At 54.0% G+C, this 25278-nt stretch overlaps 2 protein-coding genes across 19 annotated transcripts; one reads left to right on the top strand and one right to left on the bottom strand.

Moving 5' to 3' along the window:
- Positions 1–4: 4 nt before the first annotated feature.
- Positions 5–8169, bottom strand: Kifc2 (kinesin family member C2). 8 transcript variants are annotated; one of them, XM_075959684.1, is made up of 19 exons: positions 8154–8169; positions 7290–7347; positions 6963–7044; positions 6684–6832; positions 6462–6600; positions 6205–6350; positions 6058–6123; positions 5844–5972; positions 5383–5460; positions 5158–5272; positions 4972–5081; positions 4097–4205; positions 3849–4012; positions 1841–1945; positions 1628–1749; positions 1415–1538; positions 1079–1208; positions 734–990; positions 5–661 (listed from the first exon to the last, which is right to left on the bottom strand). In XM_075959684.1, exons 4-19 carry the CDS (start codon positions 6756–6758, stop codon positions 407–409), a joined length of 2124 nt encoding a protein of 707 aa, XP_075815799.1. In that variant the 5' UTR covers positions 6759–6832; positions 6963–7044; positions 7290–7347; positions 8154–8169; the 3' UTR covers positions 5–406. The 8 variants fall into 8 exon arrangements, with proteins under 8 accessions (XP_075815799.1, XP_075815797.1, XP_075815795.1 ...); XM_075959682.1 differs by lacking the exon at positions 8154–8169 and adding an exon at positions 8029–8045; XM_075959680.1 differs by lacking the exon at positions 8154–8169 and adding an exon at positions 7823–7844 and having other exon boundaries at positions 6684–6884.
- LOC142843007 (zinc finger TRAF-type-containing protein 1) lies at positions 7540–25040 on the top strand. Of its 11 annotated transcripts, XM_075959718.1 has the most exons (5): positions 10926–11514; positions 19524–19762; positions 20363–20574; positions 21900–21977; positions 22091–22222. In XM_075959718.1, exons 1-4 carry the CDS (start codon positions 11158–11160, stop codon positions 21932–21934), a joined length of 843 nt encoding a protein of 280 aa, XP_075815833.1. In that variant the 5' UTR covers positions 10926–11157; the 3' UTR covers positions 21935–21977; positions 22091–22222. The 11 variants fall into 11 exon arrangements, with proteins under 11 accessions (XP_075815836.1, XP_075815839.1, XP_075815838.1 ...); XM_075959721.1 differs by lacking the exons at positions 10926–11514; positions 19524–19762; positions 20363–20574; positions 21900–21977; positions 22091–22222 and adding exons at positions 7540–7689; positions 7924–8274; positions 8652–8872; positions 9037–9816; XM_075959725.1 differs by lacking the exons at positions 10926–11514; positions 21900–21977 and adding an exon at positions 8356–8872 and having other exon boundaries at positions 22091–25040.
- The last annotated feature ends 238 nt before the right edge of the window (positions 25041–25278 follow it).

The following is a 25278-nucleotide window of genomic DNA, read 5'->3' as shown; positions in this document are numbered from 1 at the left end:
GAAATTAACAGTAAAAGAATTTACAAGGCTTTAATTCCAAGTCTGATATTGGGGGCAGGGTGGTGAGTTGGGAAACCACTTGGTCTGGGGTCTGGTTCCTGCAGCTCCGGATCCCCCGCTGAGGGCGGTGATAAGGGCAAATGGTGATAAGGTGAGAGCTGAGGGCCTGCGGCCCAGCTGGGGGTGGAAGGGTGGAGGCAATCCTTTCTCCGAGCACGACAGTCCCTGGCCAGATCAAGAAGGCAAAGGGGGAAACTGTAGGATTCTGGGGGCCAGCTAGGGCCTGAGTTGAAGAAAAGACAAAAGAGGTTGACCTGGAAGATGGGGTATAGGAACTTCACTGCTGCCTCTGCCAGCAGAGGTTTGTTCCCATCCCAAGACCAGTCCTAAGGGCTTTGACCCAGATCTACGGAGGCAGGTCCGCTGGAGGCTCTAGAGTCAAGCCAGAACAGCAGTTGGGGCTGGGACTTGGAGGGCTGCCAGGAGATGGTGTAGGGGTGCAGGAAGTCCCAGTGAGTGGGGTGTCAGTACTGAGAGAAGAAGGGGTTCCGGAGCGTGGGGCTCTACGGCGCCGGGCTGGTCCCAGTTCCACTTGACCCACTCGCTCGGCGAATTTGAGCGAGCAGATCGTCTCCCCAAGATCTTCGGTCCTCGTTGAGATCTACAAGAGAGAGACACTCATACATAGCTCTGGTGGGCAGTGCCTCAGGCTTGAGCCAACCCGGGAACCCACCTGCAGCAGCAGCACTGCGGTGGTGCCGGCGCCAAGCGCCGGCTGTAGCAGGCGTGTAAGCTGTGAGTCTCGAAAAGGTACGTGCGGCCGCCGAGCTCGGAGCGCGGCCATCACTCCTCCTAGCGCCAGCAAAGAGCGGTTGATTGCCTGGGCCTCCCGCAGGCGCCGGGCGCCATTGGGATCTCTCGGCAGCGGGCTGGCCACCCCTGCTTTCCACACACGCTCGGAGCCTGCCAGGTCCACCAGGTGCAGTGTGCCTGCCGGTTCAAATGAAACCGATGTGAATGGAGACCTCTAGTTAACTGGAAACCCAGCAGGACTTAAATTAAGCACAATCAGTGGTACCTGTGCTACCCTGGGCACGAGATGGAGATGCTGAGCGCAAAGTCAACGTAACTAGGGCGTGGGAGCGTGAGCTGTGCTGGTTCATGACAGTAGCTGCCGTAGCTCGGTTGCTCCTCCCCAGACTCAGCATCTGGAGATATATATATATATGTGTGTGTGTGTGTGTGTGTGTGTGTGTGTGTGTGTGTGTGTGTGTGTGTGTGTGTGTGTGTGTGTGTGTGTGTGTGTGTGTGTGTGTGTGTGTGTGTGTGTGTGTGTGTGTGTGTGTATCAGCTGGGGGGGGGGTCTCTGCCCCCAGGTGGAAGCAGACAGGGGCCCTGAAGAGGGCAGCCTTACCTGGTGCAGGGTTTCCAGGTTAGGGACGTCCCAGTGCGTGAGGCCAGCCACTTGAATTCCCCCCTGCCCTGCAGGTCCCTGCCTCACAACCAGGCGCTCTGGAGGCCCTGTAGCTAGGAGGTCCCTGGTAAGAAAGGGCGGGTTTGGTCTCTGGGCTCTAAATGTGGCTGCAGAACCCTAGGGCAAGGAAAAGGCCGCCCACGCATCCCTGACCTGACTGCCTCGTTGTAGATCTCCACCATGCTGAGGGTCACATGGTGGTGCCCTCCAGTCCCCATCTCCCGGAACAGCAACTGCAGTGCCCTAGGAGCTATGCCAGGGTCCTCAGGTGGGCCCTGAGGACAGTGTGCAGTTGCCACATTGGACTCTCATACAAACCCCCGAGGCTCCCCCACCTCCCACCCCCAAGTGTGAACTCCAACCCACCTCCATACTGTAGGTTTTTCCAGTCCCAGTCTGACCATAAGTGAAGATGCAGACACTGTACCCCTGGAGGCAAGACAGCACTGCTGGCTCTAGCTGCCTGAAGACCTAGGGACATAAAACAGGCGAGAGAAGTGTCCTTAGCTCTTCCCTGTTTCCCTATTCAAGACCGGAAAGTGGGAAAAGTGTGACTTCCCTGAGAAGTGGCTCCCCTTCCTTTCTACAGCAGGTGCACTAGGGATTAGTGGGGTAAGGACAAACAAAACTGATACTCCGGAAGAGGATGTAGAATCCTGGGGACCAGTTAGGAGGTCCTGGGGGCAGTGGTCAAGAGCTCAGATGCCAGGGCTGGACTTCCAGGTTAAAACCTGAGGCAACTAGAAGCCAAGTACTAATCATCTTTTCTACGCTTTTCCAGGTCATTCCTCTATAGCAGCTAATGGAAATGTGTGCTGGAGAAACTGAGTAGTACTTGAAAGAAAAGAATAAACCTAAACAGGAAATGGTGGCGCACACCTTTAATCCCAACCCTCAAGAAGCAGAGGCAGGCAGATCTCTGCACCAAGGCCAGCCTGTCTACAGAACTAGTTCCAAGCCCGCCAGAGGCACACAGTGAGACCCTATCTAAAAAACAACAACAACCAAAACACAGCCTGATCTACAGAGTGCGTTCCAGGACAGCTAGCGCAACACACAGAAACCCTGTCTCAAAAAAGCAAAACTTAAAAGGTCAAGAGGGTCTCTGTGAGTACAGGGGTAGTCACCAGGCAAGACTATAGGAACTCAAGCTCTGAGAAATAGAGACTGAGAGAGATATAGGGCCATGGGGCTAAAACATTCACAGTGTCGGACAAAACTGTTGTAGACACAATTAATAGCCTTGAGTACCCACTTGGCCAACTTTCATATTAGAAGGTCCCTAGAGATTGAGCGGCTGTCATTTCTATTTCTTCTTTTTTTTTCTTTTTTGGCTTTTTGAGACAGGGTTTCTCTGTGCAGTTGTCCTGGAACTCACACTGTATACCAGACTGGCCTTGAACTCACAGAGATCCGCTTGCCTGTGCCTTCCAAGTGCTGGTATTAAAGGTGTGCTCCACCATCGCCTGGCGTGGCTGTCATTTCTGATTGATGTCTTGATGGATGATCATATAAACAAACTCTAGAATTGCCAGAGTGAGGATAAAAAGTTCAGAACTGGGTGGTACAAAAACGAGGAATACCGGTTGGAACCTCCTGAGAGATACCTTTGGTTCAGTCTGTTAGACTGAGGACCCAGTCCAGGCTGCCCAGAGTACAATAAAAAGTGAAGGGAGCTGTGTATGGCTGCAGTTTGAGACGGGAGATGAGGCCAGGAGATGGGAAGTCAGTCAGTGGTGGGTCTACCCCTGCCAGCCACTACATAATACCGTTTCTGAGACCAGAGCAGTCTGGGTCTTCTTTGCCAGCTCTGGCCCTAACTTAATCCTTTCTCAGCTCTGAGTCTCCACCTCAGCCCCAGAGACTCCAGCAGCACAGTTTATGTGCAAGTGGAGACCATGTGTGAAGCATATTGGGGTAGACTGCTTTTCCACTGATTCTGGCCAGAGAAGAGGGAAGAGCAGGATTGATTGGAGCAGGCAGTGGGGGAGAGCACTGGGGCTGGCAGTTGCCCTGCTCGCTCATCACCTATGCTCCCACCTAACCTGCCTTAGGTCCACAAAGCAAGAAGTTCTGCCTTCACAGATGGATAGAGCCTGGATCATAAGAAGGGTGTGTGTCAGTGAAGCCATGTCTTCACCACTGTGGTACCCATCCATGCCTGCGGCCAGTTCTAAGCAAACAGTAACTCACCTTGGACAGGCTCAGCTGGAAGCCATTCCTGCCTTTAAGGACTTTCACCGGCTCCCTTCCCTGATGGAGCCCAGCCTCCCACCTTTTAGGTACTTAGCCAGTCATGGAAGAGGGAACGGGCCTCTTTTGGACCCAGGGGATTCTGAAGAAGGGTCAGAACAGATGCAAAGGTGGCTGTCACCTCCTCCTGGCTGGCATCTGGAGGAAAGACCCAGTCCAGGCGAAAGCGGTGCTGACGCCCTCGGTAGCAGGTGGTGATGGTCCCCCCTTGTCCAGGCTCCACGCTCACCAGGCTAGAAGGTATTCCTTCAGCTGGTCTCAGCCGACATAGCACACGGATATTCCCTGCATTGGGGACCACACCAGCAGATTGGCTCCTCTTCTTCCATCCTGTAGTCGTCGCTGTTCCACTCCCAAAGCCAATCTTACCCTTGAGTTCCAAAAGCCGCCCTGAGCATCCAGTTGGGGGGCCCTGCTGCCCCTCTGGAAGCTGAGTCCTAGCCCCTCCTGCTGACAGAGCCCCAAGGGCCCAGGATACCTGTGAGGAAAACAAGAACAGTTGCCAGGGCAATGTCAAGTGAAGTGGGGTGCTGATAGCGATATGACCAGCTGTGGTGCCATACAACTTTCAGTGAGTATGGACTCCTGTGGGCATCATTCAGTGAATCTGCGATAGAATCTAGGGACCATAGACAAAAATATTCATTCATTCTCCCATCTATCCTTCCAGGTTTCTCAGCAACTGCCAGTTTTCACAGCCCAGACATGAGGACACAGCAGTTGCACACAGCGTTAACCCCAGCACTCGAGATGCAGAGGCAGCAGATCTCTGAGTGCAAGGCCAGCCTGGGCTACAGAGTGAGTTTAAGGACAGTCAAGGCAACATAGAAACCCTGTCTTGCAACCACTACCCTCTACCCCCTAAAAAAAGAAAAAAGAAAGAGACAAATGAGGACATTTTGGGCCACTCAGAAATTATTTTGAAAACCAAAAAAAAAAAAAAGCCGGGCGGTGGTGGCGCATGCTTTTAATCCCAGCACTCGGGAGGCAGAGGCAGGCGGATCTCTGTGAGTTTGAGACCAGCCTGGTCTACAAGAGCTAGTTCCAGGACAGGCTCCAAAACCACAGAGAAACCCTGTCTCGAAAAAACAAAAACAAAACAAAAAACAAAAAAAAAAGAAATTATTTTGATCCAAGTGCTTACAACTGACCCACTAGTACAGACAGCTTCTGAGGGACAGAAAGGGGGAAACAATAACAGAGGCTCCCCATAGAGAAGGTACTAGGAGAGGAAAGTTCCTGACCTGGCCCTGGGCCTCACTCAGAGAGCCCTGACAACTCTGGGTAAAGGTGCTGACCAGTCCTCGGAGGTCCCCACAGCCCTGACGAAGGCTGGCCATCCGTGCCCGAAGTCCTAGAAGAGGAAGGCCATTGAGAGGAAAAGAACAGATTCCAGAGCATTTCCCAAACCATTTTCTCCTAGCCCTTACCTGCCAGCTGTCCATGAACTTGCTGCAGCTCCTGTCTGCAGTTCTGTTCTGTCTCCTGCTGGAGCTGCTGGAGGGCTCCTCGCAGGCCCTGCAGCTGCATCTCCTGGACTCCCAGCTGTCCCTCCCAACCCCACTTCAGTCACTGAGGAAACAGGCACCAGGCCCTGCCCCAGACGTCACCTCCCAGCATCACAGCCCCCCTTATCCCTAGGTCCCCTAGCCCACCTGGACTCGGAGGGCTTCTGTGGTGTCTTGGGCTTCTTGAAGCTGTCCCTGCAGCTCCAACAGAGCCCCTGCCTCCTCCTATAGGAGAGTGGGAGCCACATGGAAACTCTGGAAAGGGTATCCTATAGCTCCATTTCACACACAGAAAAGCCAGATCAAGAGTGGCAAGAAGGACGAAAGCCATGGTAACCAACTCCGTGCAGGGCTCCCTGTCCCAGACTCTCTGTTCTCCTAAGGTTATTCAAAGAGACCAAGAATGGGGTGTGGGGGGGTGTCTTCTATGAGCATCAGCCTCACTGATGCAGCTACCCTACAAAGACTGTCCTGGAGTTTCTCCGTAGTTAGAGATGGGCCCCTACTAAAGCACACACAAAGTCCTGAGGAGGTTTAAGTACTGTGGCTGGATACCAGGCGTACAGGAGCCTGGACTGCAGACACCACGCAGCCAAACAGCGGAGTACCTGTGGAGCTCTGGAGAGGGGGCCAGGGCCCCAGTGCAGCAGGAGCTCCCGAGTAAGGCTCAAACTCTGTTTCAAGGCTTCATTCTCCAGTGTGAGATGCTGAACTCTTTTCTCTGAATCTGTCGCCCCCTGACAGAGAGGGATGCCATCAGGATGCACCTGGCATTCCCTTGACTTCTCAGTCTGTCTCCTGAGCCCACCCCAATAGCCTCACCACTCCCAGGCGCAGCCTGCTCAGCTCTTCTTCCTGCTGCTCCAGCTGCTGTCTCAGCTCTTCCAGCTGCGGAGGAGTCAGGGACAGGATGCCATTCCTTTTTGGGTCTTGCACCCACCCAGTCCCTGCTGCTCCTGATTCTCTTACCTGTCCAAGAATAAGCTGTTCCAGCCGCTGCCAAGCTCTCTGTTCCTCCTCCAGCTGGGGAGGCTGCAGTTCCTGGGTTTCATCCCCTGGTACCTCATCCAGGATGGGAGTGGGCTGAGAGGAGCTCTCTTCTTGTGACAGGGACCCTAAGGAGCCACAGTGAGGCCAGTTACAAGTACAGAAATTTCTGGCCTAGAGAGCAGAGCAGATTCTAATAGACCCAGCTCCCTCCACAAACGGTGGTACCCTTTACAAACCATCTAGAGTGGAAGACTGCACTGGGCAGGCTGACTGTGTCCCCTGGAGCAGGGCCTGCCTCCCCCTGGGGCTCCGTGTCCATGCCAGAAGGGCCAAGAGCTGGCTTGTCACTGTCAACAGCGGGGGGACCTCACCAGGCTGTGCAGGAAGTAAAAATCAGCAGAGGAGTTGGGGATGTGAGAAGCACAGAAGTTGGGGAAAGGCTGGAGCCGAGTGCTCACCTTGCCCGGGTCAGGAGGCGTCCCACAGCTCTCTTCTGCCCCCAACTGGAGGGAAAGGAACTCAGCAAGGCGCATAAGTGCCTCTTCCAGAGACACCTCAGGTGCTCCACCCTCGGCTCCTTTCTGACCATCCTCAGATTTGGAGCAGCCTTCGAGGCCAAGTAGTGGAAGGAAGAGGCATTCCATAACACTAGTTGGAGGCTAATATTTCTCTCTCAGTACCCCAACTTCAGGGCTCCCTCAATACCCTTCCCCAGCAGCTCCTCTGCATGCACCTACCCGCCAGGCTGTTCAGCTCGGTCCAGAGCTCTGATGTGAACTGATCGGGGCGGCGACGACCCCTAGGTTTACCACTGTTCCTCTGGGAAGAGAGTATGGGGCGTCAGTGAGGGTGCTGGCAGCATGTGGGGCTTTCCCTTCTGATATGGGCTAAGGGGTTTGGGCTGATGTTTATGACCCCAACACCTAGATAGAGAAAAAAACTGGTCTAGGAACAGCCCTTTTTCCTAGCGCTGGCGCCTAAGGACATAAGCTGCACAGGTCGGCCACGACCAGATCTCAGGGTGATGGTGGTAACCAACCGCGATGCAGGCCCACTCCGCTCACCTGGGTGGGGTCGTTGGGGTCCGCGGCCGCCGCGGACCCGCCATCCCTGCGAAAAAGACTGTAGAAGATGTAGATGAGCAGAGAGTAAAAGGCGTACATGGGGGCGCGGGGCGGCAGAGAGCACCGCTTCGCGCCGCCCCGCGTCCCCGCACCAGGACTCCGCACCCTCCCGCCGCAGTGCCCATGCGCATGCTCGCGGCGGCCGCCCCCACGGACGATCTTCCGCGGGCGGAGGGTGCACACTGACGGGCGACCGCGGGGAACTGCAAAACCTCTCCTTAAGACACTGTCAAGCGTTTTTCAATCCCTATTTCGCAAAATAGTGGGCGCACAGAGGTCTAACGGCTGTCTAGCCTCTTTCGGAAATCCTGGCCCGCACTGCGTGGAGACCGCCACCAAGGTATGCGCCTACGCTTGCAACAGCTTTCGGTGCACAGGTGTACAACCTCTCCTCCTCCGGTAGCCCAGCCCAGATCCCACCCCTCCCCCGGAGCCCGACCCAGTCCCGCCCAGACCTCCCCCTCGAGCATTACCTCGCCCCGCCCACAGCCAAGCAACGTTCCTTCGAAGCCTCACCCCGCCCCGCCTCGCGGCTCCGCCCAGACCCCTCGAAGCGCCGCCTCTCTCCTCTCAGTCCGCACCTACTCTTCGGAAGCCCCGCCTACATCCCCGCCTCGGATTCTGGACCCTTCACCAACCCGGTGCACGAGCAAACCTGTCCTGAAGCCTATGCGCACACCTTAACTCCCCGCACTCGGGAGGCAGAGGCAGGCGGATCTCTGTGAGTCGGAGGCCAGCCTGGTCTCTACAGCAAGTTCCAAGACTGCTAGGGCTACACAGAGAGACCCTGTGTAGAACACAAACCTGCAGTGAACATCTTCTGGTAGTGACCTCCACCCTCCCAGCCCCACCCCTCCAGAGCCTCCCTCGGCCTTCAGCAGGCCCCGCCCCGCCGCTCTAGCCGGAGCTCCTCTCGTTGGTGGAGGTAAGCGGGCTGCACGGGTCAGCCCCGCGGGAGGGCGGGCTAGGAGGCGGGCTAGGAGGCGGGGCTGACTGTTGTGGGCAGGTTCCGGCCATCGGCTCGGTGTCGCCAGGTGCTGCCCGCTGTCTCGGGCTGGCCTGTGCTGCCGCTCCTTCCCTGCCCGGACGTGGAAGACCGTTTCTCTCCAAGCGCTAAGGACTCGGTCCCGGCCACAGCACGGGACTGCGCATCTTGCTGTTCCGAGTACCTCGCTTGGGCGCTAGGATTCCCCTCCCAGTCCCCTTCCCCAGTAAATTAGTCTTTCTTCCCTGCAGGTGAGTACAGTGACCTCAGAGCTCCAAGAAGTTTGGGGCTGAATCTATCCTGATGTCTACTCATAGGTCTCTGGAGTTTGAGATTCCTGAAGAGCGGCACTAAGGACTCCAAGTCGCCAGCCTCTGTGCTTTCTTCTCTCCAAATCTGAAGCCCCCTTTCCGATCTCCTCAAACTCACTGCTGTTCAAGGTGCCATGGTCTCCAAATCCAGGAGCGAGTGGAGTACCGTCCTGTCCCACCTGGTGCTGGCAGCGGTGTCTCTGCACGCAGCGGTGAGCTCTGTACAGGTGAATAGTCTTGCTTTCTCAGACTATGTAGAAAGATCCCTGCACTAAAAGAGGGTGGTGGGAGGCATATATGAGCCTCGGTCTCCTCGACAGCCTCAAACTCTTTCCTTTTTAGAAGGGTGGCTCCTGACTCCTTAACATGTCTGTCTTCCCCGTGTCAACAGTCCAGTCGAGGAGCTGCTGCTGGCTTCCTGCTGCAGACCTTCGCTGCCATCACGATGTTGGCCCCGGGGCTGAGCACACATGAAGACTGTCTCGCTGGAGCTTGGGTTGCCACAGTCATCGGTCTGCCTCTCCTGGCCTTCGATTTTCACTGGGTGAATGGGGACCGCTCCTCTGCCAATCTGCTTCTGGGAGGAGGCATGGTGTTGGCAGTGGCTGGTGACCACCTTGGACCTGAAGGGTGCTCTGTGGCTGGGCAGGCGGTACTGTTGGTGGTGGCAGTGACCATCCTTATCGTAGCTGTTTTCACTGCCAACACTTACGGGATGTGGGGGGGTGCCATGCTGGGCGTGGCAGGTCTCCTGAGCCGTCTGGAAGTGGACAGGCTGCTGTTGTTGCCAAAGGAGGATGTCTGTCGTTGGGCCCTGGCTGCAGGCAGTTGGGCCTATTGCCGGGCCCTGCACACACAGCGTCTGCAGTGGGAGTGAGACCGTGGGGCTGACAGCAAGGCAGGGCTTCTGTTCCAGGCACTGCTTCCCCTCCTACTGGCCTACATCTAGAGCCTCTCCCTTAGGGGCAGGCTTGCCTCCCTCTTGAAGGGAGCCTGCTGTACTTTCACCAATCAGGGGCAGAGCTTGGGTGCTTGTCCTTCTCTGGTCATGCATGTGTGGAAGCGTCCCTAAACCAGAATGCAACAAGTCTTCAGCACACTTGGGGCCTGATTCTGGGAGGAACACGGTTGTGAGTCAGAGGCCAGATTTCCAATAAACCTTAGGAATGTACAGGAGTATGGAATCTGCTTATTCTTGAGCTAGCTTCCTAAGGCCTCTAGGGTATCAGCTGATTTCCCCGAGTAAAGAAGGGGCAATGTGCTTTAACTAATAGAAGGCATTATTCACCTTGGCATTCTGGCAGACTTGCCAAGAGAACCACAGTGTGCTAGGCATGGTGGTGCAGGCCTTTAATACCAGTTGGGAGGCAGAGACAAGCGCATGTCTGTGAGTTCTAGGCCAGACTGGCTTCCAGAAGTTGAGTTCCAGAATGGCCAGTGTTACATACAGTGAGACCCTGTATCAAAAAAAGAAAGAAGGAAAGAAAGAAAGAGAGACTCCATGCTGAAAAGACACAGCAGTTTTTGGGTCTTGGTTTCCTGGGACATGGTAGATTTGCATATATCCTTGGTGGACCTGGCAGGTGGCCCTCTGGGGCAGTGACCTTCACAAGCTGGTGGCTGCCGCAGTGAAGGGCAGAAGCGGGCTGTACATCAGCGATTCCCGGGAACTGCACATCCCTTCTGTGGACTGATTTGCTTACTACCTGTTTGCCACCCTCTTGTGTGTACAAGCCATGTCTTAGAACTTAAGAACCACACTTTCCTCTATGGACCCTTCTTCAGCCTCCAATCCCGGGGCTGGGCCGAGGGGTGGGTTAGAGTGTACCCAGTCCTTCGCTGTTCCGGTACTTGGTGTCTTGTCGACGTTTATCCCGTCGCGCAAGTGTGGTCGTCAGTGGGTTTTTCCAATTAGTGCCCTTCCACTCTAGGCAGCTAGGCCAGAGCCTGGCGCACGGAAGCCCGAATTTCGGTGGACAATGGCACAGGCACACCCCGACATGGGAGTCTAGGGGCGCTTTGCACTCTCAAGGAGTAAAAGTCTCGGTGTTTTTCCCAACCCCAGAGCGGGTTGTACCTTTTCAGGGACGCAACCCTCCCCTCAGCCCCCGTCACCCCTCGCCCCTCCAGCCTCCTGGACCCCACCTCCTTCTGTTCACCTTCTACAGTGGGCGGGCCCTCCGGCCTTCTCGCTCGTCCATTGGCGGTGGCCACCTCATCGTCTAGCCCCTCGCGGCGCTACCATTGGGTTGCGCTGAGCACACGTGACCAGGAGGACGAGGGGGCGGTGGCGTGGGGGGGGGTCCGCAGCGAAAACAAAGATGGCGGCCGCGCCGGGGTTGGTGGCCGGGACGGCTGCGGGCCGACGCGCGGGCCAGGCCCACTGAGGCAGCGGCGCAGCGGGCAGGTTGCAGGGTCGCCGCGGCAGCGAGAAGCCGGCAGGGGCGCGCGGCGACCCTAACTTCCAGCCGGCGAGCGCGCCGGCACCCGCCCGCCGGGCCGGCCGGACGCGATGTCCGGCGCCGAGGAGGCCGGCGGGGGTGGCCCGGCTGCGGGGCCCGCGGGTGCCGTGCCGGCCGGGGTCGGGGTAGGGGCCGGGCCTGGGGCTGCCGCGGGGCCGGCTGCGGCGGCTCTAGGCGAGGCGGCGGGGCCCGGGCTCCCGGACGAGGCGGGCCTGGCCGGCGCTCGGCAGCTGCAAGAGGCGGCCGGCGACCCTGACGCGCCGCCCAAGAAGCGGCTGCGGGCGGCCGAGGCGGCCGAGGCGGCGGCGGCGGCGGTGGCAGCGGGCAGCGGGAAGCTGGAGGAGCGGCTGTACTCGGTGCTGTGTTGCACCGTGTGCCTGGACCTGCCCAAGGCTTCCGTGTACCAGGTAGGGCCGCCGGCCCGGCACGGCGCCGCGTCGCCTGGAGGCCTGGGGCCGGTGGCCGGGAACCCTTTTCTACCCAGACATCCACCTAACAGGCCCGCGAAGCCCCGCTCCCGTCTCGAGGCTCCTGCCTTTTCTTGCTCTGAATCTCATTTTCCGTGTCCTACGGTCCCCTTTACTTCCCCGTCTGAATTTCTGCTCTCCTCCTTAGATTCCTTGTTTGCACCTTCTGCTTCCTCCAGGGTGTCCCCCTTGACATATTCCAGCTCCCATTCCGCTGACCTCGCAGAGAGCTATGAACAGGTGCCCGCCCGCCATTCCTACTCCTCATCAACACTGCCCCTTACTTCTAGACCCCCTGGAGGAAGACGCTGCTTAAGTGGAGATAGGGCTCCAATTCTGGCAGCCACACCCCCCCAAAATCCTTCCATGCCTGAACTACTAAAGTATACCTCCTTTTCTGCCCAGTGAAGCCCCGTGTCCTTCTGAAGAACTGGAGGAAGGAAGGGCCTCTCATCCCTTCCCAGGCCTAACCTAGGTGAAGCCACCTGCTTTTTTGGTACTTTCTCCTGCCCCAACCTAGCCAGTTTTCCTACTCAGGCCCATCTCACCCATGCCAAACTGGCCTCCAACGTTGTCCTTGCATAGAACTTTGTCCTCGCTTTTCCCATCTGAAGACCCAAGTGTGCCAGTAGGACCCAGGGTACTGTTGTCTGTGGGCCTAACATACCCTCTCTCAAGTAAAAGAGCAGGCCTCCGGTTCAGTGAGAAGTGTCTGCCCACCTTCCCCTGGTCTCTTTGCCCCTCAGTTCCCGGCTTCTGTCAGCTTTCTTTGTACTTAGAGTAGCGGAAAGTGGCTGGTGAGGCCTGTTTCCCTGCTTTGCTTTAGAGCGAGCCCCTGGCGGAGAGCCAGCATAGGTCTAGTCTGTGTAGCTATTTTCCTACCTTTTGGATCTCTACGTTCTTGTCTTGGCCTGAGGTTGTTGGTGTGTGTTGGGGGGGATTCCAGGGACCTGAACGGACACTCACCCTCCTAGGTGTTATGCCTTTCCACAGCTGCCGGTTCTAGCACCAGTCACCTCTCCTGTTAGGAGCCATCAGAACCTGCTCACAACCTCTTTTTTTTGTCTTGGCGTCTTGGTCCTTCTTAGTGAAAGAGCTCTTCCCTACCTAGGAGTGAGTGAGAGTCCAGCAAGACGAGCCAGTGGAAGGGAGTCCCAAGGGTCTCGGGGGTTTCTTGGTTGTTCCTGGCATGGTGATAGACCACATGATATTGGTCTACACAGAGAGCCACCGTTGTGCTTCTGCCCAGAGTAACTAATGAGATTGGCTGGTTCAAACCAGTCTACACTGTGTTAGGATTGCTCTGGCTTGGGCTGCTGAGGAAGTGTAATAGAGTGGCCTGAGTGGAGGCACCATCCCAGACTGAAGGTGGGCACCCTTGGTGACCCAGAGGAGCTGTGGGCATTGACATTGATCTCTAGGCTCTGCCACTAGCCCCCTTCCCATCTCCTTTCTGTGTATGTAAATAACCTAGAGCAAAGATGGTCCCCTGTCACCTGGAAAGGCTGGGAGAATTCTCTAGAATATGAGATTTTGGAAGAGCCTTGGGGCGAATGTTGGAACTTTGCCTGTGCACAGATCTGTAAAATGGGAGTTCAGCGAGAGGAAGGAAGGATATTTCCTAGCATCTTCGAGTGTTGCCAGAGTCTCCTGCCAGTGCAGTACAGCTCTGGAGGGTCCTGTTGCTGTCCCCACCAAGGTGCCAGGAAGGCCTCTTCAGGGCTCTTCCCTAGTCTTCTCAGGATTTGGGCACAGGTGTCAGTATCCCTGGCCAGGATCCACTGCTGGTCACCACCTCCGCCTGAGCTCAGCTCTTGTGTTTTCTTTTTTTTTTTTTTTTTTTTTCGAGACAGGGTTTCTCTGTGGTTTTGGAGCCTGTCCTGGAATTAGCTCTTGTAGACCAGGCTGGTCTCGAACTCACAGAGATCCGCCTGCCTCTGCCTCCCAAGTGCTGGGATTAAAGGCGTGCGCCACCACCGCCCGGCTAGCTCTTGTGTTTTCCGCTAGCCTTCTTGTCTAACCCGTGTTGATGGGCTGTCCATCTCTTTAGACCAGTTTCCACCTTCAACTTTCGCTGGCAATATTTGCCTGACCTCAGCAGAACACATGGCTCCAGGTGGCCCCATCCATGCTGTGCATCCTGGGAGCTGACTTAGATGCTCTGCTGGAGTGGAAAGTGGGTAACCACGCTATGACAGGCATTGGACTGTGGGGAAAACCCCATGGGCCACTGGAGTTGGCTGGGTGTGTGGTAACTTGAGAGTGCATTATCCATATACCACCTGTGCTGCCAAGGAAACACTGGGAAGTTGACAAGAGCAGGGTATGTATGTGGGCTCATCCACCTAGTCCTAAGATAGCCTTAGGACCTTCAGGGCCGATTCCCATGGCCCATACTCATACGCTGACATATCACAGACTAGAAAATTTGCTCAGGTTGTCTAACCAAGGCCGTCCACCAAGTAGCTCTTATCCCTGGGGCCTGTGTCAAGTCCTGCAGCAGGTACAATAGGTGTATGCTTTGATGTTCTCTGTGTGGGTGTTAGGTATATCCTGGGCAACTGGCCTAGCAAGATGTGTAGCCACCTTCCCGAGTCTAGGGTGGGCCCTTCCAAAGTAAGGCAGGCATTATGGCAGGTGCCTGGTAGGTGGCATGAAGGCTGGAGGGAAACCCACATAAGAACTTGTGACTAGTCCAACCTGGGCAGATGGACAGGCAGTTTGTGCTGTCTCCCTGTTCTGGATGTACTCATGAGGCCAGAGGGCAATGTAACCAGTCAGTAGCTACACATTGTAAGTGCCTTGTCTGTGGGAGTCCCAGCCTGAGAAGTTGCAACTGTAGCCTGTGCCCTGACCTACTTCCCCTAGCTTTCCCCCTACAGCCCTTCACATACAGCTCAGAATGGACTTTTGTAAGATAGACCCAGCCTTGACCTTGGGTATCAACCAGGCTCAGCCTCTTTGCGCTGCATCTGGCAAAGATACTGCTCCTTCTTCCCACCCTTTAAAAACCTTTGAGTTGAGGGATCACTTAAGTGGGCCTCTGACATAGAACACAGTGAATCCAGCTCTATCTGATAGGGGCCCAGACACTTTCTGTGACCAGGAACCTGTTTCATTGTTCTACATGTTTTCCACTTTTTTTTTTTTTGATTTTCGAGACAGGGTTTCTCCATAGCTTTTGGTTCCTGTCCTGGAACTAGCTCTTGTAGATCAGGCTGGCCTCGAACTCACAGAGATCCACCTGCCTTTGCCTCCCGAGTGCTGGGATTAAAGGCGTGCGACACCACTGCCCAGTTTACATGTTTTCCACTTGAGCTGTTTTCTCCACGTCCCTACCTGCCTCTTTGCTTCTTCTTTGGCCTGACTAACAAAACCCATCTTTGGCCCTCTGTTCTCCCTTTGACAAGGATTCTCTTCCTTTCCTATTCTGCCCCAGAGGATGGTTGATATATTCTGCTTTTGCCTTTGCCTCTGAGTATGAGAGACTGAATAACTGGTTGAGAAGAAGTCCAGAGAACATTTGTCCCACCTCTGCCCAGGCCCCCTTCTGAGATTGATTGGTGTCTGGGGCTATCACACACATGGCCTGGCATCCTCTGGCACTGGCAATGATGATCCTTCCTTCACCCTCTTCCTCCTTTATTTTTATGTGCATGAGCGTTTTGCCCGCATGTGTATATATGTACCATGTATGTGCCTGGTGCCTACATAGTTCAGAACAATGCTTCAGATCCTCTGAAACAGGACTTATAGATGACTGTGAGCCACCGCAGGTGCTGTTAATTGCTGAGCCAACTCTGTGGCCCCTGATTTGTTCTTTGAGGCAGGAATAGGTTTGCTTAGGATCTAAGGAAGAACTGTAGGCTTTTTGTTTTGGATTTTGGGGTGTGTGTGTGTGTGTGTGTTTTGATAGTTGTTTTTTTTTTTATTTTTTTGGTTTTTCGAGACAAGGTTTCTCTGTGGTTTTGGAGCCTGTCCTGGAACTAGCTCTTGTAGACCAGGCTGGTCTCGAACTCACAGAGATCCGCCTGCCTCTGCCTCCCAAGTGCTGGGATTAAAGGCGTGCACCACCACCGCCCGGCATTGATAGTTTATTTTGAGTTACTTTTAAATCTAAGCGGTGTTCATTTCTGAGTAAAAACTACACTTTGCTGGAGCCCAGCTGAATTATGAATATGGCTAACCTAGAATTTCAACTCTAGCCTCAGCAGAACGGTCTTGTCGCACTGGCTGTGTACCCATGGACAAGGAGCCAGTTCTGCTCAGGCCCATGCTTGGCTATGGAAGTTCAAGAAACTGGGTCAATCCTCAAGGTGCCACTAGCCTTGATTCCTTACCTGCATCCAAGACACCATGGAAGACTCTAGAGAAAAAGAGTCTCCAGGTGACTGAGCAGCACTTTGGTATTAGTGCGTTTGGGTACCAGTAACTTACATCAAGCATCTGTGAGTACATGATGCCCTAAGCAGGAGGGTAGACTGTTCATATGGATCTGGGTACCATCATAATATTTTGTGCCCCCTATGTTTGTGAGGACTATGTTCTAGGCTTGAAAGAGACTGACTGACCACAAGGAACTTGTAACCAACTATAAGTTGTAGAGAACCCATTTCTAAGACCTGCTTATGGCTCAGGGGCAGGGCTTCTCTGTGAGCATAGCTATTCCACCTATCTCCTTTCACCCAAAGGAGAGCCCAGCTCAAATAGAACACTCCTGCCCTTGTATAGATGCACAGTCTGAGCACATGTGAATTGCCTGCAGGTCAGTAGATGGAAGGGCTGGGTGCTGGCCTGCAAGTATAGGAGCAGCAAATGACTGTTTCTGGACAATTTAAAGGAGCCTAGAACCTTAGCCCCATGGAGATGGAGCTCTCTAGGCTTTGACATGGATAACTGCCGAGGTGGCATTTGTTCTGAGGCTGCTGTAATCTGAGTGTCAAGCTTTGCTACAACACATTGCCTCTCCTACCTCATCCTGTGCCCAGGAAGAAACTGAGACCAACAGAGAGAAGATGATAAGTCCAGGATCATGCTATTGGTGACCTATAGGATGAGGGCAGAGCTCAAAGTGAGCGCCAAGTCAGTATCTGTCACCAGAGGGCCTGGAAAGACCTACAGTGTTTTCTTGGGTGTGAGTCCAAAGTTTGCCTGGCCTGGCCATTGCAGGAGCAGTTTCTGGAGGGGCCTAGGCACTGAAACTGCCACTATGGAGTCATCTGTGGTCAAGCTTCTGCATAGGCAGTGGGCACAAGTTAGGGGATAGGCACAATCTCTCCCGCTAAGGCTAAATGTGGCTGCCCTGAACCTATATATTTGAAGTTAGGTCTTGCTCAGGAAGTTACGGGAAGGTGCTAGACTTGTGCATTATGTACAGCTTACCTAGACACCGTCCCGAAGATGGCTGGTGAGGGGCTCTAAGAGGGTTTGCCTTGAACCTTGGTTGGGCCAGTATGCCAGAGAACATCTTGGGACTTGTTTTGCCACTTAGAGCCCAACTGTCAGGGCTGTGGCACCTCACTTTTCCCAGACCTTGCAAACTTCCCCAGAGTCCTAGAGGGACCCAGAGGAAAGCAGGGTAGGTACAACTTTCCTGTGGAATGGAGTTGATTTGAGTCTGGAATTCCCAGGAGAATAGGCCCTGTGGCCAGACCTAGCCCAGGCTTAGGTGGCTTCCACGGTTGGGGGCAGGAGTGATACTGAAGAGCAGTGATGGGATTGGCAGCCTTACCCTCTCATTAAGGGGGCCCAGCACTCCTTTCCAAGTCTGCTTGGACTGAGATTCAGAGCAGCTATCCACTGCATGGTTTAGAAACCTTGAGAGGAGCAGGCTGCAGCCAGGAAAAACGCTGTTGCCCCTCTGCTCAGGCTGGTAAACCCTAAAAGTGACTGTAGACCTGAGCGCAGAAGCCCAGAGCTTCCTCTAAGTTCAGGCAGCTTGCCAGAAAGTGACTCAAGCTGTGCACATGGATTGGTGGGGCTGCAAGGTCCTTGGGTATCTTAGTGCTGGTGTCTTGCTGGGTGAACTTCTGTTATTTTTAAGAGAGGGTCTTATGTAGCCCAGAAGTCATTTTGTATTCCAATCTTACTTTAAACCGTTCTGCCTCTGCCTCCTGAGTTCTGAGCTTATACCACTCCCAGTTCTGGGTAGAGTTCTTGAAGGATGCTATGTGGTCGTACCCCGCTCTATGGGGGTGTCCTGAGATTGCCTCTCTGAAATAGATGAGCATTTAATTTTGTGTTGTATTCGCTCCTGCCTTCCAGAAGGAACAGTAGTCACTGTCCCAGGAAGTCCCCAGGCAGATGGGGTATAAGAGGACTGTGATTTGGGCCCTTGGTCAGCGCCTGTCACGTCTATACCCAGCTCCAGACCTGGAGTGGGCACAGCAGAGTGGTTGTTCCATCTCCATTTTAGATAGCCCACATTCTGGCTGGCCCCTGCCATGTCCTCTTCATCCAGGCCCAGATCAGCCAGGCTACTCTCTTCATGGTTGCATGTTTTAATTTTTCAGTCAAACTTATGTTTGTCTATAGATATATATGGTGTCCCTGTGGGCATGGGTTCTGCAGCAGACTTCTGTCACCATCAGTCTTCAGCATGTAGGTTCCATCAGACAGCCTGTTGACGCACGCGATAAGATGGTAGCTAAGGTTTATTAATCATGGCAGTTATGCAGATGGAGCCTCCTGGAGTGGCCAGGCAGTAACTACTTATGTCTCTTTCCTAATGCACACTACATTGTACAGAGCAGCCGCAGCATGGTAGCCTGATATATTGGTTTCTCTCTCTCTCTCTCTCTTTTGTTTTTCAAGACAGGGCTTCTCTGTGTAGACCTGGCTGTCCTGAAACTCCCTCTGTAGACCACACCAGCCTTAAACTCACAGAGATCTGCCTACCTTTGCCTCCCGAATGCTAGGATTAAAGGTGTGCACCACCATACCCAGCTATTGGTCTCCCCTTTAACACTGAGTCTCTCATGGTGTGAGAGGGCTTTCTCATAGTGGAAGCCCACCCTGGTATAGGGTTCTCGACCCATCCAAGTTTTTTTGTTTCTAGAATTTTCTTTTTTCAATACTGAGGATTGAACCCAGGACCTCAAGCTTGCTAGGTAGGCATTCTATCAATGAGCCACATGCCCAACCCGACCCACCCAGTATTTTCTATGGTACCAAATGATACCCAGAGTATATTGACTCTGTAAGAGACCCAGGTTCTAACAGTCTTTGTCTATGTAAGCAAGGACCTCCAGCTGTCAGGTCTGCTCCAGCTGATCCCGCTTATATCAGCTCAACTCAGAACCAGGTCCCACCTAGCTTGAGCCAACTTAGCCTCCTGCCTGCCATAGGCTTTGTGCCATTGGCTCTAGAGCAACCCCAGTAGGTAGTCGCCCTCCCTGGGTGCTAGCAACTGCTGGTTCTCACCTGTGTTATCAGCAAGGGCTGGTTATGGAGGGGCCAGGGTTGATCTCAACCTGAGCCACTCCTAGTCCCCACATGAACAGCCTTTTGGAAGGCAAGGGAAACATGCCTGCTTCAGCAGCAACCATGACCCCCATGAACTGCTGCTTGCTAGGTATCCGGGATCTGCCAGGTCAAGCAAAAAACCAGGCTTTTATGGGAAAACTGGAAAAGCCAGGTTCCAAGCCCAGATGTGGTCAAGTCAGTTTCCATCCAGGCCTGCTTTAGATGTAGCCAGGACCCTCATGACATGATAAGGACCTGCTCTTGACAAAACCAGAGTTAGCTCTATCCTAGCATGACCCTCCAAGCAGCTCTCAGTGTTTGTTAGATACCAGCAAGACTTGGGACCCAGTGGGTACTCCTCTACTCTCCTTACCTAAAATCCCTCAGGACATCTGCTCTGGCTGAGCCCAGCAGGTGTGGGTGGGCACGTGTGCGTGCAAGGATCCACAGGACTGTGAGCTTCACCTCCCTTTCCTTCTCCACAGTGTACTAACGGTCACTTGATGTGCGCTGGCTGTTTTATCCACCTACTAGCAGATGCCCGGCTGAAGGAGGAGCAGGCCACATGTCCCAACTGTCGTTGTGAGATCAGTAAGAGCCTCTGCTGCCGGAACCTGGCCGTGGAGAAAGCTGTGAGCGAACTGCCTTCAGAGTGTGGCTTCTGTCTGCGTCAGTTCCCTCGCTCCCTCCTAGAGAGGCACCAGAAAGAGGAATGCCAGGACAGGTAACCATGGTGAAGGTGGGGCCTTGTGATCACACATGTGGGCTACGGCTCAGAAATAACCCTGTAGGCCCAGGTGGTGAGAGCATGCCTTTGAATAGAAGACAGTTAGGGTCTACACTAGTTGCTCTCTGGATAATATGGTGATCCTCTAGAATTCTCTGTGGCTATTGGCTAGACCCTTAGAAAGTCCAGTACAGCAGGATCAGTTTGAAAGCTCTGGAAAGTTTGAGTGAAACTCTTTTGTTTGGCAACCCAGTCCCAGCACATAGAAACAACCACTTGCCTGGCAAGGCCCTGGCACCAAGAGCTTTCCTAGAATGAGGCTATGTATCATGGTCAAGAACCACTCACCTCTAGGCAGAGAGACATCAGTACTGGACACAGGAGGCATGTTGGCTAAAAGCTGTAGAGTTCTCTCTCCTTCAGTTTCCCTGCCTCTTTCACATACATACCTACGTGTGGTCTGAGTGGCTGCGCTCAAAATTCATTGTGTCTTACAGGGAAGGGCTTGTGGTTGAACAGAAGTAGCCTATGAAATACTTCTGGGCATGGCTATTTGCCCCAGCCACAGAGATGACCACTGTTCTCAACTCCTTCCAGGGTGACACAGTGCAAGTACAAGCGTATTGGCTGCCCGTGGCATGGCCCTTTCCATGAGCTGACAGTGCATGAAGCTGCATGTGCTCACCCAACCAAGACAGGCAATGAGTTGATGGAGATCCTAGATGAGATGGATCAGAGCCACCGCAAGGAGATGCAACTCTACAACAGCATCTTCAGCCTGCTCAGCTTTGAGAAGATTGGCTACACAGGTGAGGCACCCCACATTCCCCTGCATGCCACACAGGTACTGTTTGGGGCTAGAGGCTCCAGGGAGGCAGTAGGCTTTGGGCAGTGGGCACAGGCTGCGCCGATGGCCAGGCTCTGGGAAAGCTTCAGATGGGCAGGAAGATGTTTTGGGGAAGAAGATAGGTTGGAGATTGAGCGGAAGGAGGGATGCACCTGCATGGCTCTTACAGAGGTCCTTCCCACCTGTCCTCCCTGCCTCTGCCCACCACCCCGGCAAGATGACCCCCCCTCACTGTATGGGGATCCACAGATTTGGGGTGTTGGGTCTAACTAGAAAATTGGGTATGTTTGGGGCAGTCTGGGAGCTTGGGGGCCTTACCTTTGGAGCACAGAACAAGAAGAACATTCCATCAAGTCAGGTCCTGTCTGCAGATGTTCACTGAAGGCCACATGGCCTCCTAAGACTGGCAAGAAGCTTGGACAGGGCTCCAGAACAAGCTGAGGGTCTCAGCTCAGACTGTAGAACTGGGAGTGGATGCCTACATATGAGTAGACTGGACTGAGCCTATGCTCACTGGATCTCATGGCTCCCAGGCATCTGCCACCAACTTTGAACATGTCGGGGAGCAGGAGCCAGACCACAACTTGTACCAGAGAACAAGAAGCACCTGCTGATACTGGGGCAACTCGGGGAAACTTCATTCCCTCTGCTGCTCAGCCTACGGCAGGTGGCCAGCTCAGAGCACCCAGGGCAGTCCTGGACAGTCAGTCATGCCATGCTGCCTAGACTAGCCCAAACAGGCCTGAGATGCAAAGGGCCCAGGGGCCTGCATCAGCAGAAAACTCTGGCCCTTGGTTAAGAGTAGCCTTGGCTGATCTCATGGCCTGTAGGGTCTGGGTGGGCCAGGCCATGTGGCTACAGCAGAGGCTGGGTGGGAAGACCTGTCCCCAAAAAAAGGACTGGCTGCCTAAGAGCCCATACATCTACAGCAGGACGTGCCAGCCACAGGACTGCAAAGGCAGGTCTGCCTGCTAAGCGACAGCCCTACAGACAGCCGGGCAGAATCCACATCACAGTCAACATCAAGGACTTGGCACTCCCCTTGGGCAGGACCAGATACCATCTGCCCACCTGCCGGCTTTTCTGGCAGCTTTGTATCAGAACCAATAAAGTGCACTTGTTCTCAGAACTGTATCCTGTCTGTGTGTCTGCTTACCCCGCCCCTTCGGGGACAGGGGACTGAGGGTAAGGAGGGTGGCTCTATGGGTTGGCCACTCCTGGGCCACATGGCCTAATGTCCCACAGCCTCAGGACTCTCCAGCTAACTGGTGTTAATTCTGTTTGTAGTTGTTCCCCCAAATGTGCACTTCCATTTGCCATAATTGCGTTTGACTTACCTTGTGACAAGTAGAACACGCTATCTGGGTAAGTTGCCTTCCTCCCTGGCTGAGCCTGTCCTTGGCCTGTTGGGGAAGGCGCCACCCCCTGGCCCTCCCCAGCACTAACAGTTGGCTGTCTGGCCCTGTCTGTCTCCACAGAGGTTCAGTTCCGGCCTTATCGCACTGATGACTTCATCACACGCCTGTACTATGAAACACCACGGTTCACAGTACTGAACCAGACATGGGTCCTGAAGGCTCGTGTGAATGACTCGGAGCGCAACCCCAACCTGTCGTGCAAGCGCACACTTTCCTTCCAGCTACTCCTCAAGAGCAAGGTCACAGCGCCCCTGGAGTGTTCTTTTCTTCTGCTCAAGGGCCCATATGATGATGTGAGGATCAGTCCTGTCATCTACCACTTTGTCTTCACCAATGAGAGCAACGAGACGGACTATGTGCCGCTGCCCATCATCGACTCTGTGGAGTGCAACAAGCTGCTGGCTGCCAAGAACATTAACCTGCGGCTCTTCCTGTTCCAAATACAGAAGTAGGCTGGGCCCAGGACACCTGAGGAGCAGAGGGCTGCAGTCCAGTAGTGCTGTCCCACCCCTCCCTGGCTTGGCAGCAGCTTCACACAACTATGATCATTTTAGCAAAGGAGGAGAACAAACAAAATCAAACATTGAGAAAGTCTGCATGCGTGTGCAATGGGGTCCCCGCCTCTGGCTCACCTTCCTCCCCTTTGCCTCCCACCTCCTGCAGGCAGCCAGAGGCTGGGCTGACCACAGTGGAAACAGTACTCTGGGCTCCTCAGGCACAGGTGGTGAGGAGGGCAAGAAGCCAACCACCCTTACCCCAGCTCCCATCCTCTCATCGAGGTGGCACGGTGGTTCTCTGGCCAGGCTCAGGGGCCCTGGCTGACTTCAGACAGCATATTTGATTGCAATTAAAAAGGCAGCCTTGTTTCCTACTTTCTGTTTTGTTGGAGGGGAAGGTGTGGCTGTGAATGGACCTCATGGGAGATTTGGTTTGGCCCGGTGGTCAGAACCTGTCCTGTCCCTGATACTGCACCTATGTGTGCACCCCAGGAGAGACTTAAGAGACACTGCCTCCCCCACAGTCTTATCAGAGGTTGGGACTAAAGCCTGGCCAGTGAGCCAGAGGGTTGGGCTTCCCCAGCTGCCACTCAGAGGAAGCAGGACTTGGCTAGTAGGGCTCAGCAAATGTTTTCGGAATGCAGGGTGAAATTCTGTCTCTTCGAAGAAAAAATGAAACTCTACAGGCTCTTTAAGTGATGTGATTTTGGCGAGAAATAACCCATTCGCTTAACTCAGCATAGAGGGCCAGGTGTCCTCAGGGTGCCAAGGAGGCAGCCCTTGTCTGTGACCTGCATTTAATGGTGGCAGGGGCACTGCAGGACCAAGGCAGAGCAGCATGGTTTATCGCCTAGGCAAGGTCAGCCTTCCCCTTGCTGGGCCATTCACAGATTCTCTGAGTTGTGGTTGTAAGCAGGACAAGTATTAGGGCCTCACAGAATATGAAGCAGCCATGCTTGATAGGGCTAGGCCCCGATCCTCTCTTCCTTGGGTTCCTCAGAGATACTGAGAAAGGTAGGACTTGCCTCCTTCTGTCTTTGCTTAGGAGATGAGGCTCTTCTATCATAGCTTTTTGTTGCTTTAATACCAAAGAACCGGTTTCCTCTGCCCTAACCAGACCTCCACATGCCTCAAAGTAGTTCCCACCATCCCATGCAAACTGCCTGGGCCTGAACTGTTCTGTACCTTCCAAGTTAAGGGACAGGGTAGTCTTGGCCTTGTGGGTGCAAGTACTAATGTTCCACCTACCCTGACCTTCAAGAGGGCAAAGAGCTGAGAAATGAAGAGAAGGAACTGTGACGCGGGGTATAGGTCCCATCTGTTTTCCTGAATACGGCCAGTGTGGCCCTTCTGCCTTCTCATAGGCTGAGAGGTTTTCTACACCTGTTTGGCTTCCTGCATGGGGCTTGTGGGAGTTCTCCTGCAAACGTAACCAGGCTGGGGGGGGGGGGGGTAAGAAGGCCAATATTTGGCTTCTGCCTACTACGAAGGACCCCATGTCAGATCCCAGCACATCTATGGGAGCAGATGCAGCTCCTTGATTTTCTCTGCCTTTAGGGGCAGCCTCTCAAGCATGCTCAGCTATCAGGCATAGAGGATCTTTGGAAAACAGAGGAGGCCCCTCTAGAAGTCCCTCTAGATTCTATGGTGTTAGTATGAAAAGGCAGGGCAAGGCCAGCTTGCCCTAATAACCTATGTCTAGATGTGTGAGAGACTGATTCACAGAAGGTAGCCTGAAAGTCTCCTGGGGAGAAACAGGATAGGAGGCTTATTCCCCCATGGGCGCAAGCCATCAGGGACACTGTGCATGAGAGTGAAGCTGGGCTGGCAGGGGCTCAGAGACAACAGTTGAGCTCTGGGTATCTGTGGAGATGAAAGGCATACCCCAAGGCACAGGTAGGGCTGGGGCCATGCCCAGCTGAGATCCACCTAGGGGTGTGGCTGTCCAAGAGTTCCCAGGAGGACTACAGCAGCCTCCTAGTGACATGCTCGGTGTGGCCGCTACACTATGACTGTCATGTGCAGCAGTTGAGCCTTCTAACCTAGAGGAACCAGCCATGGAGAAGACTAGTATGTCTCTTGGCTTTGCTAGGGACTGGCATACAGACCTTCAGAATCATCACTATGAGCTCTTGGGGGGGAGCACCATATCTCCAGGCTTGTGTCCAGAGTCTTGTTATCTTGCTGTCCTAACCTGGCTCTTTTTCTGTTGTCTCTGAGGATGGGAGAGGGGTTCAGCCTCAGTAGGTGTTGGGGAGGCTGCCAGAGGGGGTTGCATAGGCCAAGCCAGGCCTCCCCCCTCCGCCTGTCTCATCCCCACTTCCTGTGAGCACCACGTCCCTCAGTTTGCCCAAAGTGAGACATTTACAAAACAATAAAAATAATTTTCTAATGAGCAGAGCAAGAAGTGTTTTTATGATTGTTGGAAATGACTTACATGTCAGTTCTGCCGTTTGCATTTTCTTTGAGTATTTTCTGTATGTACCTGTAGTTAAAAAAATAATTCCAAACCATGTTTTGTCTGTGTTTCCTTACCAGAAGACAGCCTCAGGGTGGGGCTTCCTGTGCTCTGCTAGCCTGCCTTGCTCATCAGCCTGTACCCCATCCCCAGGCCTCCAGTCGTGTGAAGCACCCAGATAGAGAAGCTGGATTGTCTCTAAAGGGAGACTGACTTCACAAAGTTGTCTCTGACTTATACTCGTGCCATGGCATGTGTGCCCCCCAAATAATAATAATAGTTTTTTAAAGATG

The sequence above is a fragment of the Microtus pennsylvanicus genome, chromosome 2 (genome assembly GCF_037038515.1).
Source record: "Microtus pennsylvanicus isolate mMicPen1 chromosome 2, mMicPen1.hap1, whole genome shotgun sequence".
NCBI lineage: Eukaryota > Metazoa > Chordata > Mammalia > Rodentia > Cricetidae > Microtus > Microtus pennsylvanicus.
This window is presented reverse-complemented; position numbering and strand designations above follow the sequence as displayed.

Bases quoted from the DNA above. Each gene is read 5' to 3' on its own strand.
- LOC142843007 (XM_075959714.1), top strand. From the start codon at position 11,158: ATGTCCGGCGCCGAGGAGGCCGGCGGGGGTGGCCCGGCTGCGGGGCCC. The intron at 11,515-19,523 runs GTAGGGCCGCCG...CCTTCTCCACAG, and splicing joins CCAAGGCTTCCGTGTACCAG to TGTACTAACGGTCACTTGAT. The intron at 20,575-22,090 runs GTGAGGCACCCC...CTGTCTCCACAG, and splicing joins TGAGAAGATTGGCTACACAG to AGGTTCAGTTCCGGCCTTAT.
- Kifc2 (XM_075959677.1), bottom strand. From the start codon at position 7,388: ATGTACGCCTTTTACTCTCTGCTCATCTACATCTTCTACAGTCTTTTT. The intron at 6,601-6,683 runs GTGAGCACTCGG...CTTCCTGCACAG, and splicing joins CGCCTCCTGACCCGGGCAAG to CCTGGTGAGGTCCCCCCGCT. The intron at 1,750-1,840 runs GTGGGTTGGAGT...CACTGTCCTCAG, and splicing joins GAAAAACCTACAGTATGGAG to GGCCCACCTGAGGACCCTGG.